The 19,974-nt window shown below is 55.0% G+C and overlaps 1 protein-coding gene across 4 annotated transcripts in view; it reads left to right on the forward strand.

The window, feature by feature from the left end:
* LOC111156398 (RIMS binding protein 2) overlaps positions 1–19,974 on the forward strand; it is an 88,750-nt gene that overhangs the window by 55,375 nt on the left and 13,401 nt on the right. For 3 of the 4 annotated variants that reach the window (XM_022517254.1, XM_022517255.1, XM_022517257.1), the window contains exons 9-13: positions 6,468–6,619; positions 7,827–8,288; positions 10,118–10,261; positions 12,554–12,712; positions 17,452–17,569. In XM_022517254.1, the coding sequence (XP_022372962.1) occupies positions 6,468–6,619; positions 7,827–8,288; positions 10,118–10,261; positions 12,554–12,712; positions 17,452–17,569 (1,035 nt within the window). Of the gene's footprint in view, positions 1–6,467; positions 6,620–7,826; positions 8,289–10,117; positions 10,262–12,553; positions 12,713–15,212; positions 15,870–17,451; positions 17,570–19,974 lie in introns of all 4 variants that reach the window. The other variant, XM_022517253.1, reaches the window with a different exon arrangement.

Genomic DNA, 19,974 nt, shown 5'->3' on the forward strand with positions numbered 1-19,974 from the left:
TCCCCATGCTGTCAGCATCCTTGGGCCCACGCAGGGACTGGGCTGGGGCTGGCGGTACAGCGGTTCTAAGTCTTCCTTCACCCATAGAACCCTGTCCCTCAGCTGTGATTTCACTTTATGTAGAAGCAAGTGCTGAGGAAAATCCTGGAGTGGTTTCAGCTCTGGACCATTGTCCTTAAGACTAATGAGGCCTGATAGCATAATCAGCGTCCCTTGTTGGGGCTGATCAAAGTGCCAGAGCCAGGTGATCAGGGGAACACGGGAGACCCTGAAAGAGTTCATGGGGCTCCTGAACTCTTACATCAGCTCCAGGATGCAGGGCCGGCCCTCAAAACTGGTCTGCATAGAGTGATGCACTCAGCCAGAAGGCTGGCACCATGCATTCCAGAGTCCCCCCCTTTATGAGAAGCCACACCCCCCACACAGGGAGACAGATCTGTGGGTCCTCAGCAAGCCGATACTAGAAACAGGACATCACGGGTGGGGTCACAAGGTCACAGAGCTCGTCCCAGGGACAGCTGTCAGCAGAGGGATGGGTGGTGTGTGTGCTCTAGGGTGACACTGGCCGTGTGAATTGTAGGGGGCAGGGAATGTAGTGTTTTCAGTGGGAGCCACTGTGGTACCTCAGTTCTAGATGTGGGTTTGTTTAAAGCTGGATTCAGAGGTAGATTTCAGATCAGAATTGAAGATGATCTTTAGGGTTTGCAACACTGCACACACCATCTTCTGAAAAAGACTCTCAAAAGGGCTTAGACAAACAAGGCATATCATTTCCAACTGGCAGCCTCAGGATCCTGTGGTCCCTGCAGAGGCCAGCCCTGCCCAGTGGAGGTGGCCAGACTTCTTCCCTTCAGCCTGGGCTAAGCACTGCCCTGTACATCCCCCACCCTCCCAGTGCCAAGTGTACCGGGTGCTTGAGTGAGGAGAGACGGGCTGTAACTTCTCCTGAGCTATACTGTCCCCCTGCCTGCTGGGCTGGCTTGATATTTGTGGCCCCCAGGATTCAAGGCAGATCACGACCAGAAGCTTGTGTGTAGAGTGCACAGTGGCTGCAGGAAGGGCAAGCCACTTCCCAGATGGGGCACGAGAGTCCTGTTAATAGAATTCTTCAAATCTTCATGCTCGTACTGGGTTTTGTCTGTTCAGTCTTTCCAGCTATTGAGAATTGTCTATAGGTCTATTTTTTCTCTTTAGTTTTCTCATTTCGCTTTATATATCGTGAAGCCCTGTTATTAGGTATGTACACATTTAAATTGTTAGTTCTTCTGGTTGAATTGACCCCTTTCTCATCATGAAATGCCCCTCGTTGTCTCTGGTATTACTTCTCGTCTTGAAGTCCACTTTGTCTGATATTCATATGACCACCAGCTTTTTCATGCTGAGTGTTTACATGTTATATCTTTTTCTAAACTTTCAAGTTCTTTGTATCTTTCTTTTTAGTATGCCTCCTATGAATAGTCTACAGTTGGGTCGTGGCGTTATAACAATATGACAATCTGTGCCTTTTAATTGGAATCTTTAGTTTCTTTACTTTTAGTACGATTACTGGTATGACTTGGTTTAAGTCTGCCATATGCTCTTTGCTTTTCATTTGTCTTGTTTTTCTCTTTATCTTTCCCTGCCTTTTTTGGGCGGGGGGAGGTACACTAAGTGTATTTTTCTATTCCATTTCCTCCTCTATTGACTTTTTTTTGGCTATAACTCTTTGTATTCTTGTTTTAGAGATTGCTATAAGGGAGTAACACATGCATATTTAACTTATTAAAACTTAGCTTACAGGGGTGTCTGGGTGGCCCAGTGGCTCTTTGGCTCAGGTCATGATCCCAGGCTCTTGGGATTGAGCCCTGTGTAGGGCTCCCTGCTCAGCAGAGACATTGCTTCTCCCTTTCCTTCCCACTCATGCTCACTCTCATTATCTCTGTCACTATCTTTGTCTCTCACATAACTAAACTTTTTTAAAAACTAGCTTACATTAATAACAATGTATTTACAAGGAAAGAATAGTACCAGGTATAATTACAGTTATGTTTCTTCATTTTTACTATTGTTTTTATATATTTTACTTCTACATATGTTGTAAACCCCTCAATACATTGTTATTATTTTGCTTTAATCGCCTTTGAAGAATTTGACAAAAACAGCCTTTTATATTTCCTAATATATCTACAATTTCTACCAGTTTGTATCCCTTTTTGTAGGTCTATATTTCCAGCTGGTATGATTTCCTTTAAGCTCTGAAGAACCACCTTTAGCTTCTCTTTCAGTATTCTTTTAGTCATCTTAAAAAATAAAATCTCATCATTTCACTTTTATTTAAAAATATCTTTTCTCTGGGGTCACCTGGTTGGCTCAGTTGGAAGAGTGTACAGCTCTTGATCTTGGGGTCATGAGTTTGAGTCCCATGTTGACTGTAGAGATTACTTAAATAAATAAAACTTAAAAATATATTTTTTTTCTCTGGATATAGAATTCTAGACTTTTTTTAATTGCAGGACTATACAAATATCATTCCTTTTCTCTTGGTTTTTCCTATTTGTGTAAGGAGTCAGCTCTCTTTCCTGTTGTCCCCTTCATTCTCTGGTCCTTTCAAGATTTTTCTGTTTGTCTTTGATGGTTAGTAATTTGACTCTAATGTGCCTAGGCTTACTTTTACTTCACTTATCTTTTCTGAAATTTACTGATATTCCTGGATCTAAGGGTGGTAGTGATGGTAGTTTATCTTCAAATTTCAGACTTTATATCTCCACAGATTTTTTCTACTTTATCTTTCCCTTCTGAGGATCTGATTATAGCTAAGTCAGATTGCTTGCTGTTGTCATACAAATTTATGAACTCCTATTTATTTTTTAAAATCATTTTCCTCATGTTTCAGTCAGGATAGTTTATATTATTCTGTCTTCAAGTTTATCTCTTCTTTCTTTTGCAGTGTTCAATCTGCTATAAAGAACATTAAATAAAAAAAAAAGAACATTGAATGAAATTTTTCTTTTGATCATTGTAATTTTCAATTCTAGGATGTTCACTTGGTTCTTTTTAAGATTTACTTATCACTCTTGGGATTCCCATCTCTTCATCTACCACATTTATCTTTGCTTATACATTCTTTTACTTACTTTTAATAAGTATTTTAAAGTCTTTGCTAATTCCAACACCTGGGTCATCTGTGGGCCTGCTCCTACTGACTGTTTTTGCTCTTGATTATGTGTCCTTATTTTCTCATTTCTTTCCACATCCGGTGATTTCCGTTGTGTACTGGACATTGTAGATTGTGCCCTGGAGAGGCTCTGGATTCTGTTCTCTTCCTCAGTAACAGCTGTAACAACACCTCTACAGAGTGTTGAAGTTTATTCTAACACTTATATTACTTGTGACATATCTAAATCCTGTAGATGCTTCTTTCAGCTTTCTTTCGGTGAGCATATTTCATTTTTGCCTTTAGAATGTGGCCCTTAGCCCTGAGGTATGATCCCAATTTCTGTGATATGGACCTTCTGTGTCTCCAACAGCAAGCTCAAGCTTCTCTAACCTAGAAGGACTTGAACTCCAAATTTTTCCTCGTCGCACTAGGCAGCTGCCAGAATCAGTACTAAATGCTACAGATTTCTGGCTGTTTACTTTCCTTTATGTTGTTTGTGTTCCTGCCGGCTCAGCACAGGCATGATTTAAGGGTCACCGAATAGTTTGAGGGGAATGGGCTCACAGAGGTTACGGATCCTCTTGCCTTGGATTGTCACTCTCTGAGACCACTCTCCTCGATTTCTACCATGTCCACCGTCACCGAACACCAACTTCTAACTCCACAATCCAGCAAGACCATCACTTCCTGCTTGGACTCCATCTCTCGTACAAGTGAGCCAGGCAGACTTCTAAGGGAGAATAAAGAGGAATTTGGTTAAGTGTAGGGTTTGCTATTGTGTTTCCCTCCTTTCAAGGTACAGATCACATGCTGTCCACTTTCTCTCTACCCTGTAGCATAGGTTGAATCACACAGGGCATACTCACGGGAGGCCTTATGAAGTGGTTTGAGGTGCCGATTTCCACCATGAGGCATGGCTCCTTTTCCCATTGCTGGGTGTTATTCATCAGCAAAGGAGAGCGGCCTGGCTCTGACAAGAACCACTGATTGCTTTCATGTTATGATGCTACCAGGTCAGGAGGGCAGTGTTGGGGAGATATGGGGAAGTGGTGCCCCACAATGTCTCCCAGAGCCCTGGCAGTGATATAGCTGAGTGGCTGAGGGCCTCCATGATCTTTCTCATGCTCGGTGGGGCGAGTCCGCCACAGTGACCGATCACAGGGAAGGGAGATGGACAGCACTCGGGTTGATGCAGTGAGTGCTTAGGAAAGAACAGTCCCCCTCAGAGACAGAGACCAGACTCATCATCACAAAATCCCCTGAGTCTGATCAGACCCACCCAACTACCAACGGCCATCAGAACAAGTGACCCTGACTAAAAGGATTGTGCCCTCCAGACACAAGGGGCACAATCCTCTGACGTAGAGGGTGGAGATTTCAAGATCTTTTATGGAAGGGTGAGGAGCCCAGTGCCTTTGGAGTCAAGTTGAAACAATAGCAGTGAGCATGTAGGTGGCACATACTCTGAGCCCGTGCACTGTTACGAGCACTGTACCCACACATCAGTTCCGTTTAATCTCGCAGCTTAATGGAGTTGGCTGTATTGATGATTTACTGTATGTTTTAAGCCGTGATGTCTCTGGAGTCGGCTTGTGATTGGCTCTGATGCAGATTTTCCTGACGGACTGCTTTCTTCCGGTGGTGATTTGGGGACCCAGGTATGTCCATGTCCTGGTTTCACCATTTCTACTCTGTGGCTCCTGAGGTTGCCCCCAGGGATCACCTCCTTCCCAGACAACCAGAGGGAGAAGGACCTTGCAGGTTCACCTGGGAAGCCTTCAGTGGGCTCGCCTGGGCATGGCACCCGTCGCTTCTGCCCGTGTTCCACCAGGAGTTGGCCACAGGGCCATGTCTTACTGAAACAGAAGTCTGGAAACTGAACACAGCTGTCTGAGCAGGAGTAAAGTAATAATCGTGATGATGTTTTAGTTCCTGGCCGTTGCTGCCAACAGGCACTGTATTATGTCTGTTTTAAGATAAACTAACTAAATAAAAGACCATTTTCCAAGGTTCCATGTCAGTAACTGGCAGATCCGGGACTTGAACCTGGGCGGGGAGGCTCTAGTGCCCACTTTCTTATCTCCATCCTATTCTGCCTCTGCCTTGTTTGCATTTTAGCATGATGCAACTGGCTGTCTTGGTTGTAAGGCCAAGACCTGGTATCCTGCCGTAGCCAAATCAGGGCAGAGTGGGAGAGTGGCTGGGGGAATAGGGAAGGATGGGACACCGGCTCTTTGGGTCAGACTCTGAACACACCTTTCTTCGGCAATACGTCATCTTTAAATTAACCGTCCTGGTAGAATTTCACTTCCGAGCCAGGCTGTGCAGATGTCTTGAAGCCATTTATCACAGCGTGTTACGAAGAGCGGACTCATCTCTGCCCTTGCACATGGTCTGCAGGGAAGTGTGGGCGTGAGCCCGCTCTCAGCACCTTGAACCTTAACTTCCTCACGTGCCGAGTGGGGGCATGCTAGCACCCCAGGCCCGCGTGAGGATCCCATGAGGGAAAGGACACAGTGAAGAGAAGTGCGTGGCATGCAGAGATTCCTCAGGGGACAGGCCCCCCCCCGCCCCTGGAAGTGCAAACTTTGGGGGAGCTACTGCGAGGTCGTGCAGTCTGTGGGCCTTGGAGACGTCCTCCTGGCAGTTAGAAATACGTTCCTTTCCCAGTGAAATGCTGTGTTCAAAGGAGGATGTGGGGAAGTGTGTACAGACGTGGAGGAAAGGGTGGCAGGCAGCACGGGCCATCCTGCTGTCCCTGGGAGCCTCCAGCGTGACCGGGGCCATGGCCACGGCCTCGGCATGGCTTGGACTAGCTGCTCACGCCACACAGCACATTCAGACTGGCCACGGCACAACAGCTGCTCAGCTCTGTTCCCCTCCACGGGGTGGGAAGATGGGTAACATGTGGTCCACACCTATCTTCTCTCAAGTCCATGAGCAGATGGAGGGAGGGGGGAGCAGCAAGGAGGGGAGAAAGGAGGGAGGGAGGGAGCTCTCTCCTCTGCCCAAGGCTGGACTCTCCTTGATGCGTCCTGAGCTAGTCCCATGACCCTGGGTAATTACGTCTATGCTGGCAGACTGGGAACAGGGCGTAGGTGGTCCCAGAGGGCGGACGGACGCCCAGGTGAGTCGCGGGGCTGCGGTGAATGCCAGGAGCCGCTGCCCTCCTGCTGCCCTGCCCTACCCTCCCGGGGTGGTGTGGCATGCCCTCTCGCCTCCCGTCCTGGAGACTTGACCCAGAGCGCTTTCCAGGTGAGAGCAGTGAGCTTCTCGGCCACTTACCTGCCAGAGGGCCGTGCCCTGACAGCACTGTCTTCTGTGCTCCCAGGCCCTCCGGCGCCCCCACAAGATGTCACCGTCCATGCTGGGGCCACCCCCGCTACCATCCAGGTCTCCTGGAAGCCACCCGCCCTGACGACCTCTGGGCTGTCCAATGGGGCCAACGTGTCTGGCTACGGCGTGTATGCAAAAGGGCAGAGGGTGAGTTCTGGTTGGGGGATCGCGTGGGGACTGCCAGGGACTGAACCGCACCTGCTCCTGGAGGGTTGAGCACGAGGTGGGGGCGCATCCCTCTCTCCCCCAGCAAGATCCACCAGTACATCCTGAATAGCACCTGCAGTGGCCCCCCGGGGCCCCCATGGATGGCCCCCTTCTCTCCTGTGGCTCCTCCTTCCCAGAATTCTCTCTGCCTTGCTCCCACGGCCACTGCCTGACCTTCCGTGGGCAGTGCCAATTCTTCTCCCCTCAGCGCTGATAACTCACCCCTCAGCCCCGCAAAATCAGGCCTCCCGTGATGACGGGCTCACAAACTCCACCAGCTGTTGCTGAAAAGTTGATAGTATCAGCCAGAGGGGCCGGGGGACATCTGCACATCCACGCACAGCTGGCCTGGCTCCCAGAGTGCCTGTGTCCTTAAAGCCCGCCGTAGGGACCCTGTATGGGCCCCAGCCTTGTCCTGGCACATGGTACACATGGGCTTGAGGAAGCTTTTGCTTATCTCCCACCTCCATCCTCTTCCCCCAGAGGACCCAGGGCTGATGCATCAGATGCAGGTGCCTCTCTGAGCTCCTCCTGCCTAGTCCTCCAGAAGGCCACCCTCAGGGGCGTTGTCCCTTCGCTCCCCCTCTTCCCCAGGACTCCCCTGTGCCCCCCTCCTCCCCAGGTCTCCCCTGTGCTCCCCCTCCTTCCCCAGGATTCCCCTCTGCTCCCCTCTCCCCCCCAGGATTCCCTTGTGCCCTCCTCCTCCCCCAGGATTCTCTTGTGCTCCCCCAACTCCCTTGTGCTCCTCTCCTTCCCCAGGACTCCCTTGTGCTCCTCTCCTTCCCCAGGACTCCCCTGTGCTCCCCTCTCCCCCCAGGATTCCCTTGTGCCCCCTCCTCCCCTAGGACTCCCCTGTGCTCCCCCTCTATGGGGAAGCCCGCAGGCAGGCTATGCTCTTGCAGAAGTGTCTCCTCTCTGACAGCAGGAAGCCCATTTTGGCCTCTGCCTGGCTCCCTCTCCCCTTATCCAACTGGCAGTTTATACCTGGTTTCTGATGCCTCTGAGGCCCCCGCACCTATATCTGGATTGGACCTGGACACGGAATGAAAGGCCTGGCCCCCACTGGGGCCCAAGAACCTCCACCAACTGCGAGGGGGTGGGGCTACGGGCAGGCGGGCTGCCTGTGATGGGCATTCTTTGTGCACAGGTGGCTGAGGTCATCTCCCCCGTGGCGGACAGCATAGCTGTGGAGATCATGCGGTTGCGGAGCCTGGAAGCCAAGGGCGTGACCGTGCGGACCCTCTCTGCCCAGGGCGAGTCCATGGACTCTGCCCCTGCTGCCATTCCCCCCGACCTCCTGGTGCCTCCGACCCCCCACCCGAGAACTGCTCCCACACCGAAGCCCTTAGCAAGTGCCGGAGCCCCTGATACCAAAGATGAACACCTGGGTCCCCACGTCGCCATGGACAGGGCCTGGGAGCAGGGTGGGGTCCCGGCCCCGGCCCACGGGCACATGCTGGAGCCGCCCAGCCTGCAGGGTTCAGGCCCAGGGAGGCGGTCCCCCTCACCCAGCCGGATCCTCCCGCAGCCACAGGGCACCCCGGTTTCCACGTCTGTCGCCAAGGCCATGGCCCGGGAAGCTGCGCAGAGAGTGGCCGAGAGCAGCAGGGTAAGGCCGGGCTTCTCCTTGCTGGTTCCACCACCCCTCACCCGTCCCCACCCTCCAGTCTGTGGAGGAGCAGCGCTGGCACGCGGGGGCTGGCTGGCCTGGGGTGGGGGGAATGTCACACGGCCTCTGCGTCCCCATGGACTACTTTCTCAGCCAGATCCGGATAGAATCAAAATCTGTTTTCAGTATGTGAAATCCAGTGATTTTCTACCAACCTGGTTTGGCTTGGACGCCAGGCCGTGAGAGCCCATGACCCAGGCTCTGGTCTGTAATGAGGGTCTGAAAGGCGCCTTCTGCAGTTGGCTCGGGGACCTTCTTCCTGAGCGAGGCTCACGTCCTGGTTCTGTGTGCTTCAGAGCCGCAGCTGTGTGTGCGTGCACGTCTGTACGTCATGTGCACATGTGTACGCATATGTGTGTGTGTGCGCACGCGTGTGCATGCATCTCTCCGTTTGTGCTGTCCTACACGCATGCAGATGGACGTGCTTGCACACACGCGTGCGCACATAGACGGCCATGTGCATATGCACACATTCTACATGCAGAAGTGCACCTATAAAAATACACTCGCGTGCCTATTACCCAGATCTGTCTGGGCCATGGGGCCAGAGCATTTGGGTTGTGGTGGGGCCGTCTTCCCGACGAGACTTGGGTGAGACCTGGTGTCGTAGGAAACACCTGGGAAGTGGTGCCCCATCCAGCCGCGGGAGAGTGGGGTCTGGAACTGGGCTGGATCGCATACCCCTGCCCCCACCCCAGGGCAAAGCCCTGTCTCGTCCTCGGGCATGTTGGCTTACCAGGGCGCCCAGCATGTCTCCTGCGGCCTGCGGTCAGGGCTGCGGCCGAGGTGACAGCGGTGGTCAGCGTCCTGCTTGGTTCCGCCCATCCAGCTGCAGGTTCCCTCCAGGACAGGGAGCACCGGGGCGTACACTCTGAGATGTCGACATCCGTGCTGATGCCTGGGGGTCCCATGGTCTGGGTCAGCCTGGTCCTGGGCTGGGGACCAGGTCGGGGGCCTCAGGAAGGGTGCAGAGCCTAAAGGTCAGAGCTGGGTGACCCAGGGGACATGCAGGACACACACAGGCCACATGGTGGGGCAGGGGGTATGTGAGAGGTAGTGACAGCTCTCAGTCCTCCCGGAACACCAGAAACCCAGGCTGTGTGTGAGCTCCCCCAGGTGGTTCAGTGTGGGCCGCAAATACTTAAAAAAACAATTTAACACTCATCGTGACCCTGGATGAGAAGAAGTGTTTCCAATACACACCTTTATTGTGGTCCCTCCCCTGCTGTGCTCTCATGAGGCAGAAGCCCGGCCCCGGATGGTGGTACTTAATGCTTTTGGTGAAGCTCTGTGGGCAGGAAGGGCCTGGTGGAGGGGGGCAGGTGTCCCTCTGCAACTTGGGATGCAGCTGCACATCCCGCAGCCCTAATAACCCCAGGCGGGGTCCCGAGAGCCGGCTGGAGCCAGGCCGGGGAACGCTGCCCCCATGCCAGCTCACCTTTCGGGAGGCAAGGAGAGAAAGCAAACCTCTGAATGTCGTTCTTCAAGAAAGCATTGATTGATCAGACCAATAGCTGGATAGAGAGAGAACTTTCCGTTGGTTTCCCTAGGTTTCCTCCAGCAAAGACAGGAAGTGGATCTGGTAAGGGACAGGGACAGTGCACTGAGGCCAATGCTTGGCCACTGGACACAGGTCCCTACCTGTGTTGGCTCCCAGAGGGCCCGGGGGGCTGGGTGAAGGAGAGGCCGAGCCTGGAAGACACAGGGACCTGGACGCCCCCTGCCGCTCGCTAGCCCCTCCTGACCGCTCCTTTCCTTCTCCTTCCAAGTTAGAGAAAAGGAGCATCTTCCTGGAGAGGGGTGGTGGGCAGTACACGAACTCTGATGAGGAGGACAGCTTTGAGTCCCCAGACATCAAGAGGAGAGGCGCGTCGGTGGATGACTTTCTGAAAGGCTCGGAGCTCGGCAAGCAGGTGAGTGTGAGAGTGGCGTCCCCGTGGGCCTGCCCTGGCCTCAGCCAGAGCTCCCGAGACTGACCTCCTCCAGGGGCAGTTCCAGAAGGGAGGCCCCCATATGAGAGGCCTCCATCCTCCCCAAACACCCTGTGCTGGCATCTGGCCGCGGGGACAATTGGGTGGGTCAGGTAAACCTACAGGTGACCACTTGGTCGATTGAGGAGAAACCCACCATTGGTTCACCAGCTTTCCTTAATCAGACCAGTGTTGTGGGGCATCTGGTTTGTGCCAGGCATCACGGGGGGCTGGAAACGTGAGGATCCACATCCTATGCCTACAGCACGAGCTGCCAGTGCTCCCCTCCCTGCCCAGGCCCCTATGCAGCAGCTGCGTCCCGCCTACGTTGTGGCTCCAGGCTCAGATCACATGCACCCTAATGGAAGCACCCTGATTGTCTGGGCAAGAGATGGGAAGGCCTGGAGAGTCGGGCAGTGTGGGCACATCAGGGCACGAAGACATGGCGGACAGTGGCACCCACGAGGCAGGGCAACATTGTGGCCTCGGGGGCCTCGGACTCCCACATGTGGGGTCATGTCCTGGCTCTGCTGCCGCCCAGCTGTAGCTCTGCATGCAGAATGCCCAGCTCGTCCAGCTAGCCGGCTCTTTGTCTACAAGATTAAAATCGTTCTACGTGCACTCATTTGAACGTAAGACACAGAATGCCTCCCTAATAATGACGAAGGTGATGAAGGCATTTCCCCACCCGTGATAGCGGGAAGCCTCAGGAGGATGGATGTTGCCAGGCTGATTCAGCTGTGCAGTGTGCCTGGGCTCTGGCTTCTGGATCATCCATACTTTTGGCCTTCCTCTCATGGCTACAAAGTGGCTGCCATAGCTCCAGTAATTGCATCCTTATGTGATAGCTCCCCAAGAAGGAAGGAAGGGACGGATGAAAAAAGTCTTGGGACTTTTTTGGGAGAAAAAGTCCTTTCCAGAAGTTCCATCAGACTGGCTCCTCCCTCTCACTGGGCATCCTGGGGCCATGCGCCCTGGATGCCTGGGGAAGACCACCTGAAACCAGCCTGCTCTTTGTGTATTTGAAGCCCTTCTTGGAATGTCTTCTACTTGGCCCCTGAGTAAAAGAATTGCCGCTGGAACCATGCCCTCCACAAGGCCGCAGAAGCTGAGATTGAGAATCCCCGGCCCCTTCTCCCCGCGAGGCACGCCGAGCCTCCTGCCTGCAGAAGGCCACCAACTTCACATGGCCAGAAATGCTTACATGTCTTTATCTGGGCTAGTAATTGAAAACTGGAGTTTGTTTTTTTTTCGTTGTTGTTTTTTAAGATTTTATTTATTCGAGAGTGAGAGACCACAAGCAGGGGGAGTAGCAGAAGGAACGACAGAGAGAGAGAAGCAGGCTTCCTGCTGAGTAGGGAGCCTGACAAGGGGCTCAGTCCCAGGACCTGGGGAACATGACCTGAGTCGAAGGCAGACACTTAACGACTGAGCGCCCCAAGCGCCCCTGGAGTATTTTTATTAAACGTGCCCGAGCTGCTATTAAATGCATTTGCCTCGTCGCCCACCTGGAAAATAAAGACACCGTTCTTAATCCGCATCATCCAGCAAGGACAGAACACAGTGGTCCGTCTGACCTGCCCGGCGTGCGGAAGGCTTCTTGCCCTCACATATCTCTCTGCAAACACTTGAGCTGATGAATGTGGGAGCAGCAGCCCCCTGGTGTCGCTGTGCACGGCCAGGGCTGGCCGTGTCCGTGCACACATGCACGTCACTGTCTCCATCAGGGGTCAGCGTGAGCCCAGCCTGCGTGGGGGGCCCGCCTCCTGCCCGGTCCGTCTCTTCTGTAGACAATGCAGGGTGCGTGAGCGTGTTGGGTGACGTGGTATTTGCAAAAAGCGTAAATACCTGTGCGTGGTGCACGTGCACGCACTTTCCCACCCCACGGCTCTCCGTTGCACACGTGCAGTGTGCCTGAGCCCTGCTGCCCCAGAGCCTGCCAGGGTCTCCGCCTGTCACCGCCGGCTCAGAGCTAGCCGACCTGGGCTGGCTATCCCTGCCCTCCTGGCTCCCTGAGCTTGACAGGATGGGGATGTTTGGGCCGTCCTCAGCACGCGCGCGCGCGCGCACACACACACGCGCGTGCACACACACACGTGCACATATGCACACACATACACATGCACATCATGAGTAGGGGGCTTGCAAGCCAGCGGAGCAGGGGGAGGGGGGCGAGGAGGGCCTGGGTGGCCCCCATGCTGCGGCCCCCACAGCGTCCCCTCTCTCGGCCCCCAGCCGCATTGCTGCCATGGGGACGAGTACCACACGGAGAGCAGCCGGGGCTCTGACCTCTCGGACATCATGGAGGAGGACGAGGAGGAGCTCTACTCCGAGATGCAGCTGGAGGACGGGGGCAGGAGGAGGCCCAGCAGTACCTCCCACAACGCCCTCAAGGTCAGTGGCCCCCGGTCCCCCGCTCCCACCCTGCGCCCTGGTGCTGCCCTTCCCTGTCCCTCTGCTGGGACTGCGAACGGCTCCGGGAGGCCTCGCCCGGCTGTGCAGAGCCTGTGGGTTTGGGTCTGCTTCCTCCTTGTTGTGGAGTTTGTGTTGGGAAATTCCTCCAACCTCCCGTCCTGCCCGTGCCCCACAAGCCCGGGAGGAAGGGCTCGGGACAGTCTGTTTGGGACCCTTGGGGTGCCCAGCTCAGTGCCAGGAACTGAGTGGGGAAGAACAGAACAGGGAGGACCACCCTCCCCCGCGGGCCCCAAGCTCTGATCTGGAGCCGCACTAGGGGCCCAGGATGGGCGTGGCCAGCAGGGGTTTGGGCAGGTTCGATGCGGGGAAGAAGCTGGGGTGATCCATGCGCCAGGGGGCATGGAAGCTAGAGGGGGTGGGGTGTTGCGGACAACACGGGGTCCACATGCAGGCCCCTCTGCAGACGCGTCCCCCAGAACCCCACATCCTCTGATGGGCTTGATGGGGGTCACCTTCATGGAACCGGAGCTTGAGGCCTCCAGAGACCCAAGCAGAAGAAGGCTTACCCGCCTATGTGTGTCCACGTGCTGCCCGCGTGCCCAGTCTTTCGCTCCCACAGCCGGAGCTCCCGCCTCTGCACCGGGCCCTGCCCCGGGCTGGCTGAGCCGTGTGGCCGCCATCCGCCAGCCTTTCCCACCCCAGGGGGAGACAGGCCAAGGGCTGGATGGCTGCTAGGACCCTTGTGGGCTTTGCACATGAAAAAGGCCACCAAGAGGAAAGTTCCTCTGGGGTTACAGCACCCCACCGTGGAATTTCTCTAGGACACACAAGCATGCATTTTGATGGTGGAGAGAAGGCAGCATCCAGCTCTGGGTGCCAACTCACTGGCAGGCACAGTCAGGACTGGCACAGACAGGACTCAGATGTTGTTCTGGCAAAGAGCCCCCGACAGGGTCTTGAAGACGCTCTGTCACCAAAGCAGCTGCTGGAGTCCTGTGCAAATTCTGCCTTTTGGCAGCTCCTGCCACTCCTGGGGGCTCCTCCCCAGCCTCCTGCCAGCTCCCAAGGCACCACTGGTCAGCTGGATTCACAGTAACCTTCCTTGAGGGTGGCAGAGCCAAGACCTCCCCCTGGTCCGGTCTGATGCCCCACACCCCTGGACTCAACACTTCATGATGCTTCTCCTTCTGATGGAGAAAGCTCCTGGGAAGGCACGTCCTGCAAAGAAGCAGAGTCTGCCTTCTCTCCCAGGCTGGAGGCCCGGAGAGCAGCAAGCTTGGTGAAAAAGCCAGCGCTGGGGGGCCTCCTGGGAGAGGCTGCCTGGGAGCTGACAGCCGGTAGAGTAATGCATGTGGCGCTGCTCACAGTGCTGTTCCTTTTTTTTTTTTTTTCTTTAAATCAGAAGCTTTTATGGGCCGGTCTGGATGTCTGAGTTCTTTAGAAAGTCCGACAGTTTGGGAATCTGGGATCACTGGGCTCAGCTTCTTGCCCACGACAATTCCGTAGGGCTGAGCCAGCTTCCCCCACACCAGCCTTGCCCTGGGAGCCCCCAGATTGGACCCCTTCTTCAAGCTCACAAACACACGGGGTGTCAGGTTAGCAAAGCGGAGGGGTTGGGTCAGCAGCTGCCACTGAGCTCCTGCCCCTGAGCCCCCAGCTCCCTAAACGCACCAGGGTCCCCAGCTGGCAGAAGCCCCACACAGCCACGCACCCCAGGGAGGAAGGGCCTTGTCTGGCGAGGCAGTAGGGGTGCGCTCCCTGCCCAGCGGGCATGAAGGATGGGCTCAGGGATGCCCCAGCGGAGAGAACCTGCGAGGCCACGGCCAGGGGGTGCACAGTGGCTAGGTCCCTCCAGCCTGGGGCAGCTCCGGGGAGGGCGCTGTCCCGGGTGGGCGCCATGCCGGGCGGGGCCAGGATGGTGGGACGCGGCTCCCTGCGCGCCCTGGGCCAGGATCCGGAGAGGCAGGCCGACTAGGTCCTCTGCAGATGCGCCTGAGGCGCCAAGGGCTAAGGCCCCTGGCTGTCATACGGGTGTAGCCCGGAGCAAAGCGCAGCTGGAGTCGGGGAGGACGTAGGGGGACGGTAGTGGGCGGGGCCTCCGTGGTGCCAGCCTCCGCCGCCCCGCCCCAGCCCCTCCCCAGCAGCCGTCTTCTGAGCTCCTGGGGTGCAGGCCTCCCAGGGCCGAGCGCCCCCTGCTGCCCGCTGTCCCCAGAGGCACCCCGCGGCCCGCCTGCCCTCCACTCTGCGCGCCACCCGCTCCAGGCTAGACCGCGGCGCGCACCTCCCCCTGCCCCGTGCCAGGCACCATCTGCTAACCTTGTGTTCTCATTTCAGAGCCCGGCCAGAGCATGCTTTTCGCCCCCACGAGTACACGCATGCTTGCTGCCCCTCATGGCCTCTGAGACTAATTCTGTCTGTTTTCTTTCCTCCCGCCATGTCACTTGGGTCCCACCCCGTTTTAACACAGCACCCCCTTCAGGAGTGCTCTCAGAGTAGCGGCTCTGAGGGGGCCTTCCTGGAGCGGCCCGAGCACCCCCACCCAACCCAGCATAGTTCCAGGCTGTTCAGTATCCCTGAAGTAGCCGAGGAGGGAGAGCACCTGGAGGTCTTGCACAAGCAGGGCTTAGGGTACTCGGCCAGGGCCCGGGCCCCACCGGCCTCCGGGCTCCCAGCCAAGCCCAGGGGCCCAGGGGGCGGCCCCCATGCGGAGGACTTCGCTCTGGAAGACAGAGGCTGCTGGTCCAGCCGCACGGCCAGCAGGAGCCCAGACAGTGGCCTGGACTGTGGGAGTGAGGAGGAGGAGCTACGTCTTAGCTTCAAGAGCTCGGCCAAGTGCACCCCGGGCCCTGGGCACTGCCCCCATAGGAGAAGCCCGAGGCCGCTGCTGGCCCAGCGGCGGACGCTGACCCGGCAGAGCAGCATCGAGGAGGACTTTGGGGAGCAAGTGGACCCCAGCGCCGTCCTCAGGAGCCATGATGCCCACCCGAGCCCAGAGAGATCCGCCCCCAGGAAGTATGGACGGGAGGAGCCCCTGGGGCACCAGGGCCTGCGGGATGTCTGGAAGAAAAGCATAAACATGCCTGACAGTAGGGCCACTGCCCCAGAGTCACCTCCCCGGGTGACAGCAGGCTCTGTGGTGTGTGAAGTCAACTTCCTTCTCAAATCTGCTTGCCAAACCAATCCATTTTCATTCTTTTCCCTGATTTTTTTTCTGTTGGTGTCCATCCCTGGGGAGCGTCTCTGCTGGCTGTCTTTCATTTCCATGCATTTTGATTTCAGTGCCATTGCTTCCCAATCTTTGATCATGCTGACGACCCCTTTCCTTTGCTTTAGAATACTGACCCCCACCCCACAGAATCAGCGACGATTATGGCTGCTTTAATTAAAGGACAACTGAATCTAAATTTTAATTAAGGGTTAGCTGAACTACGATGATCCAAAAGTTTGGCAACATGTGTTTTTTTCCAAACGAACCCTCGGGGACATTCACGACCGCCACCCGCACCGTCGAGGGTGTTTTCTGATTGTGGCCCTGGGTTTGGATCTTCATCCATAACTGGAAAAAAGAATGAGGAACAGTTATCAAAGGTCCATTTTTATATGTTGTTTCCAAAGTGGCTTTTGTTTTGTTTTCTTTTTCCTTCCCCTTTCTTTCCGGGGGAAGTTTCCAGAACGAGTTTTCCATCATCCGCTCTAGACGCATCCCCCGCCTTGTGTTCCAGGCTTGTTGGCAGGTCAAGAGTAGGGGGTCCATCAAGGCATCATTCATCTCTATATTGTGTGCCCTTCCCAAAACATTTGCTCCTGTCATGCTGAACTTTTCCATGAAAACACAGGTGAGCCGCTGCCGTGCACGCCAGGCGTGGGGTCTGAGCCTGCTCAGTCGTGTTCTGTGCACACAAGGGCGCCGATCTGAGCCCACTGAGTCGCCCACCATCCGTGCGTGGCCCACATCCTGTCCTCTGCCTGTGACAAGCCGTCTAACTACCGGGCCTCCCCCACCACTGTTCGTTCCCTGTGCCCCCAAGAGCTTCCCGACTCCAACTGCTTCCCAGTGAGCCGGAGGTTTCACTATGATTCTCTCGTATGATTCTGACCTCTAGTGCAAATTAGAAGCAAACCCGTCCAAAAAGGAGAACCATCCAAGGCAGCCCTGAAAAGTCATTGGTCTCTTCGGATTAGGGCCAAGATGTTGCCGTGAGTTTCAGAGCTGGGAACACACAGAAACTTCTCTCTGGGTTTCCGGTAACCTCACACACAGCCGTGTCCAGGCGGGGTGTTCGGAAGCGCAGCTAACCGCCCCCCCCCACCGGCCCACATCCGTGAACACTGCAGGGCAGGCTGTCCTGAGACTAGCTGAGGGCCGGATGCTGTCCGAGGGGCCGGAGCTGGGACGAGCTGGGTTGGAGCCACTCTCACTCTGGTTCCAAGACCTTGGCTTCGGCAGCGGGAGCCGCAGAGAAGAGTGCCTCCCGAGGAGTCCCTTCTCGCCCCCGCTCCCCTCCGTGTGTCGAGAAACGGCTCTGGTGCGGAAGACGGGCTGGCTGGGGAGAGCAGCCTTTTCTCTCCTCCAGGTTATTCAGCTAACCTTTCAGTTAAAAGCTAAGTTTAGTTGCCTTTAGAGCTTCTGCTTCTGAGTTGATTTGATTTGGCTGACTTAATTCTTTTGTTCCCCAAGGCTGGCAGGACTTATGACTGTGCTGTTGTCGTGTCTTCAGATTTTAGGAAACCCGATGTCTGCAGGACGGGCGGACAGGGTGGATCACGTGGGCCGAAGGTTCTCCCACGGCAGTGCTGGTCCTCAGCGGTCCCGGCCGATGATGGTCCCATCCATCGGTTAGTGGGCCTGACACCTTGCTCTCTCTTGGGACCCCAGAGCACGTGGCCGCTCCGTCCGTGATCAGGACACGTTTGCAAACTCAGTAGGAGTAGCATTTCTAACCATGTACAGAAAACTCTCTGTTACTTATGGCAAAAGGAGGCAGAAAGAGGCATAAGAGAAATGAAACCTATTTATAAGTGTTCTCAAATATCATATTGGCTTTTAACATCAGTCTTCTCCCTACCAATTTGTTTTCTTTCCTGGAGAGGCCAAACCACATGAGGCCTGGAGAGATTGCAGTGTGAGGCCTCTCACGTCCCAGCTTGTACTCTCCTGAGAGGTTCGCAGCCAAAGAAGCAGGAGTCGCAGCTCAACTCCAAATACCTAAATAAACCCAAGTAACGGAGAGTTCTCTGTGTGCATAAAGCGTCCCGGCAGCCGGGGCTCAAAGTGACGGGGAACCCCACGAGGCCTGATGTGGCCTCTAGAGTGTGAGCCGCCCTCGTGCACGTGCTCCCCTCCTCGCTCGGGAGCCCTCCTCCGGCCCCCTGAGCCCATTCCCTTCATTCCTTTTTGGGATTGAGCCACTCGTGCTGAAAGCTGTCCTTTTAGTCCCCATAACTGATCCCACGCAGAAGGGGGTGGTGGTTGGAGGTCGGAAGGGGCGGCTTCAACCGTTCGTTCCACTGGAATGAATCATGGCAAAAACGATTCCAAAAAGTATTTGCACAAGATAATGGAACGTGGGAAATCAGCGTAGAGAAACTGGTGTTTTGTGGGAGTGTGCGTGCCTGTGAACGCAGGCAGGGAGAGCTGTGAAGGGAGCAGGTGAAGGGAGCGGGCGCAGCGGAGCCTGACCCAGGGCCCGGGGTGGACAGGGTGGCTCAGGGGCCTCCGGACACCAGCACACAGCTGACGTTCAGGGGACAGTCGCCTCTTTTCAGGTCAACTAACAGGACAGACGGACGTGATGACGCAAAACAGATCCTCTAAAATACTTTACTTCTTCCAGACTTTTTTTCCCTTTTGAGTCCAAACAACAGGGGAAAAGTTTTCTCTTCCACCTCTATGGTTTTAGAATGTTTTTACTGATTAGTAAAAGTGTCATAGAATACTCAAGACCCTTAAAAAAAAAAAAGTTTTTTCAGTTCACTGAAAAATGACAAAGAATGCAGCAACAGTCCCACTGGTGGACGCCGGTCCCGCCTGTTCCACATCAGCGGGCAGCTTACGTCACACAGACTGGGTAGTCTCGGGGGCTCTGGACCCGGTGCCATGGTGCCCCCACATTCACGTGATCTGTGTGTCACCCCCCCGTGACAGCGACCGAGCCTGACGGGGTGATCCTGGTGTAGCAGGTGCACGGCTCGTGGGGGACTGGCCGTCTTCAGAAGCAAGGTGGAGCGGGGCTGGTGTGCGGGCCAGGACCCAGTCATCTCTGCTGCAGAAGGGGGTTTCTGGGGCTTCCCTGGACAGTAACTCATGCGGTGAGACCACAGCCTGGCGCATGGCGGGAACTGTGTCTGTGCTCACGGGGGAGCGCTGGGGGCAAGGGGCTGGGGCTCTGCAGAGGCTTCATTCCCGGGCTCCTGGGAATGGCTGCGGGAGGGACTGCAAATGGCCTGGTGGGTGTGGAGGCAAAGGGGAGACATGGGCGCCTTCTGGTCCTCCCTGCTGACCCAACCTCTGGAGCCCCTGATGGCCCTTTGAATGGGTGTGTCTTACCTTAAGAAATCGAAAGTTTGCACGCGTGTTTTCATCTTAGTAAAACAATAGCTAAATTAGCAGAAAGAGAATAATACTAATATTTTAACCAAAAAAAAAAAAAAAGGCTCTTAATATAACTCAAAAAAAGTGCCAAATAAATCCGTGATGGATTTGGTTTAATTGGACCCGATTTCTTACCATGTAGTGATGCAAGAAAGCACATATAAACATGATTATTATCAAAGGCTTTGATTCATACACACGCACCTGAGTTTCAAAGGACAGAAGTGAAGCGTGCTCAGCAGAGCCCAGTGACCCCCGGGAATGGCCAGGGGTGTGCCAGCAGACTTTGTGCCCCTCGTTCCGATTTAGTTCCATTTTTCTTGTGCAAATATCAATGATTGTTTTAGGAACCTGCTCCATTCCAGAAGCATTCCTTCCCCCCCCCCAGAGGAACCTAATTCTGTAGACAATAACTTCCTAAATATATTTTTATTTATCATTATTTGAGAGAGAGAGAGGGGGGCAGCGCATGAGCAGGAGGGGCAGAGGGAGAGGCAGAGAGAATCTTAAGCAGGCTCCACGCCCAGCACAGAGCTCAGCGGGGGTCTCGAGCTCACGACCCTGAGGTCACGATTGGCGCTAAAATCGAGAGTCAGATACTTAACCAACTGAACCACTCAGGCGCCCCCGGAATATATTTTTAAGAAGC

Source organism: Enhydra lutris, unplaced genomic scaffold (assembly GCF_002288905.1).
Source record: "Enhydra lutris kenyoni isolate GAN:26980312 unplaced genomic scaffold, ASM228890v2 scaffoldscaffold46, whole genome shotgun sequence".
Classification (NCBI taxonomy): Eukaryota; Metazoa; Chordata; class Mammalia; order Carnivora; family Mustelidae; genus Enhydra; species Enhydra lutris.